Below are 10,865 nucleotides of genomic sequence, written 5' to 3' on the forward strand. Positions count from 1 at the left end.
CCTTTTATATGACTCGACCCAGACAAGAAGAGAAAAATCTCTTTCAAAGGCCAAGTCCGGGATACGAGTTGAATCCCGATTACCAACAACTTGAACGCAGTTGATTGACCCAGGGATGGAGCACGGGTGTGCCTGGGGCTGGAATGATGACATTTCCGGCGGTTCATTGGCCAAATAGTGCCTCCTTTACACTTTTACGGTATCCTTTATACAGTACTTGTATACTTTGTACATCTGTACCACATACTTCGAGTTTAGCCGCATGCCCCACTCCATGTCCCCGCCTGCGGCTCCGATACATGCAGCATGGCCATCGGACCCGACAGCAGATATTCTCTGTCTTGAATTAACTCGAACAAAAAGCGAATCAAAAAGTCTTCCCATTATCTCTCAACTTGTCTGCAGCTGCAGTCCCTAGCCGGCACGCGTTATCCGATTACGGTAAAATTGAATCTGACAAAGCAGGTGACCTCGGGAAGAATCGGGTACTTTTTTTCTGCCAGCAACTACGACCTCCGAGCGAGCACATTTGAGTCACGGCCTCCCGAGAAAATATCGGCTTCAGACGCCGCCAGCTTTCGGGATTTGTTGCTGATCTCACCGGTGGCAGATTATGGCCTTGTTTTCAGTCACGAGCCAGGTACAGATTCTCCTCTCCGGCGCTCGCCGGTGGTATTAAGGTTCCCCTAGAGTGGTTTCTTATTTTAGCTAAAACAACGATGACGTGAGAAAAAATTGAACAGAAGATCTACTATTTGACTAGTACTGGTACAGTAGTACTAGTAACCTTTGCAATTAGAATCCGGATCCGGCTGGATGATCACCCCTATATTTAAAAGACTTTCAGTTGAAGCTTCAAGCCGAACCCAAGAGATTGAACAGAGACAAGAACACAGAATAGTAACGACTAACTTTGCGCGAATATCGAGAGATATGGAAATACTCCTACCCGAGGAACATTGAAAACGCCAAACAAACACAAAATTAACTTGAAAGACATCCCTGGATATGGATCAATCCTCAGAAGCATATCTGGATTCCATAGTTCGCATAACGGAGAAATGGTCCTCACCCTCCTTGGGCTTCAGCTCCTTTTTCTCCATCTTCACAACGTGAGCCATTCGCGGGCCTTTATCAAGCTGTTGAAGCAGTTTTTTGATCGTCTCCTCTTCGCCTTGAATTTCGCCCTCAACCTGAAAATAGGAATTGGTTAGTCTGAACATCGGCTAGGTTATATATGATGATAAACAAAACTTACACGACCACACGTGGTGTTGCGGCACCAGCCCTTCAAGCCATGGCTTGTGGCACATTTTTGAGTGAAGTCGCTGTTTGATACCAGGTCAGTGTTTGAGCTATCAAATATGATGTCATAGTTCAAGTAAGAGGTGAACAGTTGAAATGATCATACCGGTAGCCAACGCCTGGTTACTTGTTAGCTATGGCTGATAATGTACGGGTAAATAGTACATCGTGGGGATCCGAGTTGTATTTGGAAGGGTAGATTGATGTATCCTTACCTTGTACAGTGCCGTGGACTCGAAACGCAATCTGAGGTAAAGGGTTAGCTGGAAGTTAGAAATCCCGGGGGGTTGTAGATTATTCTTCGAATGTAAAATTACAACTGAAAACATAGATACACATACCCGCTTGGTAGACATGATGTGAGCTTCCGTTTGGTATGTTGACAGGGTGTCGTGGAAGACAACTCATAATGGTCCGCGCGATTGAATTGGCGGCACTGCTGATCTAATCTACCCCAACCCAGAATCGACTTACCTAGACGCTTCTTAACAAACAATTGATTTTATGATTTTTGTCCCGAATTGCTGAATGCATAAAATAGAGTGTGATTTTCTCATGAGCATGATGTATTTAATATTTAGAGAAAGCTCCATTCGACCAAGAAGCATTCTACACACACAAAGTAGTAGTGATATAACTGCCTCAAGAATTGGGCACTACTAAGTGGACACCCCATTTGGCTATCTGAACACCCTATCCTGTACATTTAGAAAAGGTGCTGTATGTGTATTACCATGGTCAGTCCTAATTAAAATATAGTGGTAGTTTATACACATTTCCAAGGGTTTTAGCCACAAGGTGTGGTGCGGTAGATATGGCTAGTAGAATCTACCCGATTAGGTACATAGGTACCTCTACTATTAGGTACTGAGATAGTTAGCACTGGTAGATACCTAGGTATCTACTCAGTTACCTACCTAGGTACTCAAGGGTGAGAAAATAGAATTATGGCCTCCTACTGTAATTCGTGGTAATACACATACAGCACCTTTTCTAAATAGACAGATAGGGTGTCCAGATAGCCAAATGGGGTGTCCACCTAGCAGTGCCCCAAAAATTATAACAATGCTGTATGGGGTAAAGCATTATTATAGAGCTCTGAGCCCCGAAGAAATCTTAAAATAGCTTGTGGTCTTAAGAGATAATCGGGCAGCGCTGATTGGGGATCGCCTGGTGCGGGCACCTCGGCCCCCCCCTGTCTTGAGAACCCCCCCAGATCTCCCGAGTAAACAGATCTCCCCCCCTTCAAGTTTACCCGCCTGCGCCATGCCACTGCCCTGAAATGGCTTCCCTCTTCACATGGCTCCGGCGGCTTTACTCGCTCGATACCCTTGACACTCGTTTCACGGCCACTGCCATCACCCCTACAAATGCCAATGTCAACTCCAATTCCAACTCCGACACGCGACCCGCCGCAAAAGATGCCCGCGCCAGCTCCATCGCCCAGAATGCCCGTGCATCACTCTGGCACACACCTGAGTTCTTCATCTACTACCTTTTCTTTATTACACTCGTCCCGTTGATGTTCAAGACTGTGATTGATGCCTCGAAGGGTGAGTTGTCCCCTCGCAAGGGCCGGGGCTCTGGCCACATCGCTGACCGTGGATCCGCAAAATCATAGAAAGCAATCCTGCCTACACTGCATACTCCGACCTACTATCGCCAGGCTGGATTCCAGGTCGTTTAGTCGTTAGTTTTTCCAACCACATCGCTATGTTGCGAATGCTCTCCTCGGCGCATAGAACACACGCTGACCCAAGCTATTTCAACCACATTAGGACAACTCCGATGCTCAGTATGCAAGCGTCCGTGACAACATCCCCTACCTCTTCCTCCTCCTCATCGCGCACCCTTTAGCCCGCAGAGTCTATCAGTCCTTTGCGAGCCGACCCAATATTGGAACAAAGTCCCCGGTGGCCGCCGCCGGCGAAGTGCAACTCGATCAGCGCATGCGCTTTGATTTTGCATTTGGAATGATCTTCATCGTGGCACTTCATGGGATCTCAGCTTTGAAAGTGTTTTTGATCCTATTTATCAACTACCGAATTGGGAAAAGTCTTCCTCGAGCTTATGTTCCCGCTGCGACATGGACTTTCAATATCGGCATCTTGTTCGCGAATGAATTACTCGGCGGATATCAACTGGAGCCCATTGCCATGTTCTTCTCGCCCGGATCTGGAACGCCAGTAGAGAAAAGTACCCTACTGATACAATGGGCTCGGTCATTGGATGATATGGGGGGGGTATAATGCCTAGGTGGGAGGTTCTGTTCAAGGTGACCGTGCTGCGCTTGATCAGTTTCAACATGGACTATTACTGGAGCGTTGAATACCCCTCTGCAAGCCCTATCGAAGTATGTGATAACCTATTCTGCTCTATCTAGACATTTGTCGATCGTCAACTGACCGAGTTCCACAAGAAGAAACAACTCGACCCCGCAACTCTCTCTGACAGAGATCGTGTCAAGATTCCAGCGGAGCCAACAGCTTTCACCCCGCGCAACTATGTCGCCTATGTTCTTTATTCGCCATTATACTTGGCTGGCCCCATCTTGACCTTCAACGACTACGCGTCCCAACAGCGATATACTGCGCCTTCACTGACCCGCACCCGCACCATCCTTTACGGCGTCCGTTTCTTCCTCACTTTCCTCTGCATGGAGCTCATACTACACTACATCTACGCAGTGGCTATTTCAAAAGCCTCGCCAAACTGGTCGATCTTCACTCCGGGCCAACTCAGTATGCTGGCCTTCTTCAACCTCCACATCATCTGGCTGAAGCTACTCATCCCCTGGCGATTCTTCCGCCTCTGGGCTCTCGTTGACGGAATCGACCCTCCGGAGAACATGGTCCGCTGCATGTCTAACAACTACTCTGCCTTTGCCTTCTGGCGCGGCTGGCATCGCTCCTTCAACCGTTGGATTGTGCGATACATCTATATCCCTCTCGGTGGTGGCGGCGGTGGTCATCGCCCTGCCGGAGCGAAGCCTTCCTCGTCACCACCCTCTTCAGGCCTCATGTCCAAGGGTCTGCAGATCCGCAACTTCTTGTTGGTCTTCACCTTTGTCGCTCTTTGGCACGATATCAACCTTCGTCTTTTGATGTGGGGCTGGCTCGTGACGCTCTTCGTTCTGCCCGAAGCCCTCGCTGGCATGATGTTCCCCGCTAAGCGCTGGCGTTCTCGTCCGACAGCGTACCGTGTTCTGAGTGGCGTGGGGTCTGTTGCCAACATTCTCATGATGATGATTGCTAATCTTGTCGGGTTCGCCCTTGGCTTGGACGGTCTAAAGGATTTGCTTGCAGGTTTGACTGGATCATATGCCGGCGTTGCGTATATGTTTTCCTGCTGTGCTGTGCTTTTTGTTGGTGTACAGGTCATGTTTGAGATTCGGGAGGATGAACTGCGCATGGGTATCAACCTGAAGTGTTGAGCTGGCCTTGCCTCTGTCTATTTCTTTCGTTTTCTCTTCTTCTTCCAGTGTATAACATGAGATCAAATCAAATATATGAAAGCATTCTAGTAATTTCGGTTGTTCAAATTGTGCTAGTGTACAGTTTCCGTGATATTCATACAATCATTAAAGTCTACAGGGTGATCAAATAGTCCCCTTGAATAGTATACAGGTTGAAAAAAAGCTCCTCTAAAAGAAGGCACCACATCTCGAATCTTCATGAAGACGATAGCAATCAAGTCCGCAAGTTCGCACATGGCAATTTTTGCACCGAATCTTGCCCCAATACCCACACATGCAGCAGAAGTTCCGCGGCGGCTGCGAGTCATGCGGCGGCGCAACACGCGACGCATTGTAAGAAAGTGCCGGTTCAGCAAGAAGAAGCTGCATGATGCGATCTGACGGCATATTCGGGGCGTAGGATTTAAGAAGCGGGTCATTGTCATATTCGGTCTTCAACAGCTTCGGCTTGGGTTCTTCCGCATCGTTCTCGGTCTCCGCATCGGTCGTGTCCGGTTGTGAGGGGGCAGGCGTCGGCGTTGATACCGCAGTAACCGCAGCCGAAGGTCTCTTCCGACGAGCAGCGGGAGTGGAAGGGGTCGTTGCAGGAGTAGAGCTCCGTCGCGCAACAGTCGCCGCAACCGCATCTTTACCCGCCTTCACAGCAGCAGCCACCGCCGCAGCGTTCATATTGGCTCCTCCTCCACCAATCTGCACCGCACTCAGACCACCCCCGCCGGCAGCGATGGCCGCTTCCTCGTCATCGAAATGGTTTTTGAACGTCTTTTGTGACATCAGGATACGGCGCACGTTGGAGGTCGTCTTCTCGCGGGTCTTGCGCGCTCCGGCTTCCTTGGCTTGTTTGACGGGGACGGGGATTGTCACATCGCGTTGGTTCTCGCGGTCCAGTTCGGCGATGTGTCGTGCGATCGCATTGGCGCGTCGTGAGGAGATGTCGCCGCCTTTGCCGGCGTCGCGAATACCGCGTTTGCGGCCGAGGGTTGGGGCTGTGGCGGCTTTGGATGGACCTAAACCTCTGTCGGCGATGTAGGACCAGCCTGGTTGGGCGTGGGAATTTGAAGGGAGGAGCTCGACTCGAAACATGGTGTCTTGTATCGATTTGAGGGTGGATTTGAAGGTCGGTAGAAGGTCTACACTTTCGAAGTGAGCGGAACCGCAGGGGCGGTCTTGGCACGTGCTTCCTAAGTCCGTCAGCCAGCGACCAACTTTCTTTTCTTTTTTTCTACTTTTTGTTACCTTCCTCTCTATTCTCCGTGTAGAAAATTCATTTCAGTTATCGAGGCAATTCGATTCATATCAGATGTCTTGTGTGTTTCAACGTCTCATTCGCACCGGAACTTTGCCAACCGCATTCAATGTGCCGAATCCAAATCCTCTCATATCCATTTTCAAGCACTGAACGTCACAGTTGAAGATGGTCACCATCATCACTGAAGTCAAAATAGTTTCACAATTAGCAAAGTTCCCCGGGTACATAGAAGGGCCTCCTCCATAAGGCATATCTGGATTTTCTAGTTTGAAGCCCTAAATACCCATGCAATCTGCGAGTCACCGCAGTTAAAGTAGTCGTAGCACTCAGCTTATGATTAACATCTGACCCGGACCTGAAGAAGCAAAGAGCAACTGCTTTCTTCAATCCTTACTTAATGACAATGTGTATCTTATTTTTGATAGCTGGACTCTTGCTTCAAGTTATACTACAACACTGATCAAAGTCGCCTTGCTCTAATCCCGATTTCCATTCTTATGTCACTCTGATTCCTAATTTCAGCCCCAATTTAACTCCATTGTCCGATTTATACCGCCCGAACTGGTCTAAATCCCCGAAATTGCTGTGTCTTCTAGTACCCTACGAAAGGATACGCCCGGTTGTTCACACATTCTTTTTGACAGAGGTACTGGAGGCTTGTCGAAACGCCCCCGTCATCTTTGAGTAACTTTGGTAAATGCAGACTAGAGAAGAGAAGTTAGCACACGAAATAGAAGCTATGTGCCTTGAACCGGTACTGGAATCCTTACAGGCTGGAATAACAATCCAGAAGGCATTGAGGAAGATGAAGTACCCCCAATAATAGAAAGTCTCCGGGCGGGCATAAGACCTTCCATGGTAGATTTCCTCCATTATGCTTGTTGCATAATACAAAATATCGCCGTATAGTTGGCCCAAGGAGACAATCATTTGTGTTGAGTGTCGGTGCGGAGACTCCGAAATTATCATGCATGCGACCATATAGCATAGGGGCCCCCACGCAAACTACAAAATGTTTTAGTGCTGTTAAACACTAATTGGATGAAATGACACAAACTTACAGCTGTAATAGTCTCCATGCAAAGTACAAAAGGCTCCATGGTCATGTATCGAGAGTCAGCCTTCGCATACTCCTTCCACATCTGACCTAGAAGATCTAGTCTACGTGGCATGGTTTTGTGGTTGTATACAAAGTACCCTTCCAGAATGAAGTGTATGCAACCACCTAAGAAATAAGTAATCAGCTCTGCCCAATGAGGCAACAATGGAACCAATATGTCTCACTAAAGACAAACCATCCAACCAGAATTTTGTCCGTCCGTGATAAGTTCGGCTTTGCGGCCTTTAAAACAGCCGAGGTGAATACGATAACACCAGCAACGGCAACAGTGAATGTTCCGAGCAGGGCAGTGATGCTCATCGTATTGGAAACATAGCCAATAGGGTTGAGATCAAGAGGGTAAAAAGGGTGATTCAGTGCGGTCGCCATGCTGCTTGCGGGGAGGTGTTTCAGAGAATCAAGGTTTATACCATTGGTCTCCACAAGAGTTGGAATTTGCGAATGAGCCAGAAAGCAACCAAGTTGACAGCACTTTTAAAGGCTAAGTAGAACTGCTCCCTCGGGCCGGGCAAGGATTTGACCACGCCACCAGGGGGTTCAATCGCTCCAATATACACTGTACATAGAAAGAAAAACAGGGGTGCTGGCGACGCTAACTGGGATCGGTTCGTGCATGCGTCTCGATTGTACCTCAAGGTAACACTCAGGCCTGCGGGTACTTACTGAGCATAAACTAGCTTCCTCGGCTTGACCCCATTGGACCAATCAGGACGAGGGAGTTTAAATGAAATAGCGAATTATTGGTCACAGGTAAGGCAGCCGTGAATCTCCCGTAATGGAGCCGAATGCCCCCAATCACAGCACGCAGTCCACATTACGGGCTCACCAATCCGATTGAATGTGTTGGACTCATGCAGAGAAGATACACGTTCCAGCCTTGTTTGCTTCTTTGCATGCCACCTATACGTCCGGCTGAGTCTACGCGGAACCAGTCCTCGGAAAATAGTGAGAATATGATAGCCAGGATGTTTACTTTATTCCAGGTTATAATGACGAAGAATCCTCGTTTTCTCACTCGTTTGCTTTGGTATCCTTTTGCTTTCATGGCCTCCGTGGAGATTTGGTATTCTTCCAGCCTCAAATCCAGATGATCCCAAAGAGCTGCCTTGTTGGATCCCAGGTTTGTCAAACAAGCCAAGATTTACCTCATTGGGATACCTCCTCTCTTCTTTGATTGTTGGCAAGGTTTATTTTCAGGGATGAGATAAAAGCTCATATCGGTTTTAACCAAGCTTAGTTTTAATGAATAGGGTAGGCTGTTTCATTGTACAATAACTCCTACGAGCTGCTTAGACACTGAGAGTGAGCATGTCAGGTCAATATTTTTGCCACCAATTCAAGTACTGATGATGCATTTTTTAATAGAAAATACTTCTGAGGATCCAAGAAAACCTAACTTCCTCGAGGCAACGGACCAAACAACTTGAATATACGTGGTGAGATGCACCATAATTCTGCTTGGCCTTCTGGCCGATGCCACTTTGAGTGATTCCGCGGAGCAATTTCCCCACATTTCCCGAGTGTCTCCAATTCGGAGAATCTCAATTCGCTTGGTAGCTTCTGCTAAGCCCCGATTGTACACCCTGCGCCCTACACCGCGCTTTAGTTGCAATCGGAGAGGAATTGGAGATTGCCTTGAAAATAACTCTGCTGCTGCTATTTGACCTCGGCACAAGTATTCAAGTTGTACCGTGATATACTATTTCCGAGTTTAAAGAATTCTTTCCCCTATTAGTACTAGTACCTACTAAGTAGCTTACCATGCGGTGGATATGGCAGCGAATTCGAATCTCACAAACCATCAGATCAAAATTTGAACCAACACGCACCAGAAATATGCCACACTTTCGCGTTATCTCGCACGAAATTCGCGCTCAAAATATTCGAGAACGCCCTGGAGCCGTGAAAGCAAGTCATGAACGAGAGCTTCGGCTTGCTGTCAAGCAATATGTTCCGCATGGGAACCCCTTTGCAGGAGATGGGGATAGTACAATTATTGGCGCTCAAGCAAATGGCTTTCCAAAGGTTGTATACTACTACGTCTACGTTACTCAAGAACTTGAACTTGAATGTTGTGGCTAAGTGATTTAGGAACTATACGAGCCTCTTTGGGATGATATCCATCAGCGACTTCTTGGTCAAAATCGACGCATTCGATCAATATGGATTGCAGATGTTGTTCAACAAGGCCAAAGTGCTGTCCTGAATGAAGAGATCCTGGGAGACGATCGTAAGTCTTTTGTATGATCAAGCTTGGTAGATATTGTTATCTGATATTAGCACTATTAAGCCAGCTGGTTTGATCATGGCCGAGACTTGCTCTTCTTGATAAATCAGCTTCAGGACCACATTACTCAGCCTATGTTTGGAGTTGGCCACAGCATGGATGGAATGCAGCTGTAAGTTATTAAACCTGTGTACAATGATTTGGATTCTAAAAGCGTCAAGGGCTCACCTTGCTTTTATACACCCGTCCCTCTTTCAAGGCTTGGTTTTTTTGGATCCTGTCATCCAACGGGACAACCCCAGTCGAAAAAGTATGATTTGCCATCTACCTATAGGCGGGTCCATTGGCCATCCCGCGCAGAAGCGGCGAAGAAGTTTCATTCAAGTGCCTTCTATCAGGCATTGGATTGGCGTGTGCTTGATAAATGGGTTACATATGGGCTTCGGGATCTGCCGACAAAATTGTATCCAACTTCCAGAGATACCGGGGCTGAAGAGCCTACTGTTACGTTGACAACGCCCAAATCTTTTCGCATTGATAGGTGCTCCCCTGAAATCTACACCTAGGTAAGGCTAAACTTGGTTAAGAATGCTGCTTGTACTTCGAGAACTCGACGCATGGAAACAAACCCAATAGATACAAACGGATTACTAATAGCCAATTGCTAGTGTTCCTCCATCATACATAAGCAAAGAGTTGGAAGATATTTCTTTTGTCACAAGCTGTTCATGCTATCATTGAATTATTATTCTGAATTTCTCGATTTTTTCCCCGTGTTATCATGTGTTTCAAGGTTGTTTTGATCATATCAGCCTACAGCGTCGCGCAAGTTGGAGAGAAAGCGGGGGATCCAACTCGAAAAGGGAATACAATTCACAGGTTCAACTTGAGTAACCATGCAGTAATAAGTACAATGGGAATTTCACCCGATTTGTCTGTGTCTCCTATTTCTTCTTCAATTGATCGACCTTGGTCTCCAGCTCGGAGATGTAGGATTGGAGCTTCATCGTGGCAGACTGAAGAGCCTATGAAAGAAGCAAGCACCATCTCCCCAGGCCAAGCCAGGGAAGAAAGGGTCGCGGTTAGCTACCATAAACGCGAAGGCAAGGGCTTATTATGAAAGGGCGGTAACGTACATTAATATCTTGGTTCAGCATCTCATTAGACAGGCGATATTCTCCGAGCACATAGTAATAGACAGACGCGCCAGCGGCAACGGCACCGCCGAGAAAGCCGAAGACTCTGTACAAAAGGTTAGAATTTGAGCTTAGAAGCGACAGATATCTGCCGGAAGGATTGTGATACACACCCTCCTCGAAAAGCTCCAACGGGCTTCTTGGCGGGCAGCGCCGCGGCCTCCCAGCGGGGACGGGAGGTCGAGAACGGTCGGGCGATGACGCGTGCGCGTAGGGGCAGGAACGCTTTTGACCCAGCGTTCATCGTGATGGTTAAGTCTGGATTTCTCAGGAGAGCATTCCAGGACAACCTT

At 47.7% G+C, this 10,865-nt stretch overlaps 6 protein-coding genes across 6 annotated transcripts; 2 read left to right on the forward strand and 4 right to left on the reverse strand.

The window, feature by feature from the left end:
- Positions 1-1,013: 1,013 nt before the first annotated feature.
- N7533_005360 (acylphosphatase) lies at positions 1,014-1,661 on the reverse strand (the record flags this gene model as incomplete). Its single annotated transcript, XM_057102010.1, has 5 exons — positions 1,014-1,193; positions 1,259-1,355; positions 1,412-1,424; positions 1,521-1,551; positions 1,647-1,661. 5 exons carry the CDS (start codon positions 1,659-1,661, stop codon positions 1,014-1,016), a joined length of 336 nt encoding a protein of 111 aa, XP_056961640.1.
- Positions 1,662-2,587: 926 nt separating this feature from the next.
- Positions 2,588-4,738, forward strand: N7533_005361 (putative glycerol:H+ symporter (Gup1); the record flags this gene model as incomplete). The annotated part of the gene is made up of 4 exons (XM_057102011.1): positions 2,588-2,858; positions 2,927-2,994; positions 3,084-3,548; positions 3,689-4,738. The coding sequence occupies 4 exons, from the start codon at positions 2,588-2,590 to the stop codon at positions 4,736-4,738; spliced, it is 1,854 nt and encodes a 617-aa protein (XP_056961641.1).
- Positions 4,739-4,948: 210 nt separating this feature from the next.
- Positions 4,949-5,863, reverse strand: N7533_005362 (putative HIT finger domain protein; the record flags this gene model as incomplete). Its single annotated transcript, XM_057102012.1, has 1 exon — positions 4,949-5,863. The coding sequence occupies one exon, from the start codon at positions 5,861-5,863 to the stop codon at positions 4,949-4,951; it is 915 nt and encodes a 304-aa protein (XP_056961642.1).
- Positions 5,864-6,653: 790 nt separating this feature from the next.
- N7533_005363 (EXPERA domain-containing protein) lies at positions 6,654-7,518 on the reverse strand (the record flags this gene model as incomplete). Its single annotated transcript, XM_057102013.1, has 4 exons — positions 6,654-6,733; positions 6,800-7,034; positions 7,091-7,254; positions 7,314-7,518. 4 exons carry the CDS (start codon positions 7,516-7,518, stop codon positions 6,654-6,656), a joined length of 684 nt encoding a protein of 227 aa, XP_056961643.1.
- A 1,467-nt stretch (positions 7,519-8,985) lies between these two features.
- Positions 8,986-9,552, forward strand: N7533_005364 (uncharacterized protein; the record flags this gene model as incomplete). Its single annotated transcript, XM_057102014.1, has 3 exons — positions 8,986-9,177; positions 9,241-9,379; positions 9,440-9,552. 3 exons carry the CDS (start codon positions 8,986-8,988, stop codon positions 9,550-9,552), a joined length of 444 nt encoding a protein of 147 aa, XP_056961644.1.
- Positions 9,553-10,320: 768 nt separating this feature from the next.
- On the reverse strand, positions 10,321-10,816 carry N7533_005365 (uncharacterized protein; the record flags this gene model as incomplete). The annotated part of the gene is made up of 3 exons (XM_057102015.1): positions 10,321-10,401; positions 10,513-10,618; positions 10,686-10,816. 3 exons carry the CDS (start codon positions 10,814-10,816, stop codon positions 10,321-10,323), a joined length of 318 nt encoding a protein of 105 aa, XP_056961645.1.
- Positions 10,817-10,865: the final 49 nt, after the last annotated feature.

The sequence above is a fragment of the Penicillium manginii genome (genome assembly GCF_028828005.1).
Source record: "Penicillium manginii strain IBT 31320 chromosome Unknown utg000004l:1.0-7231830.0:1.0-7236170.0, whole genome shotgun sequence".
NCBI lineage: Eukaryota > Fungi > Ascomycota > Eurotiomycetes > Eurotiales > Aspergillaceae > Penicillium > Penicillium manginii.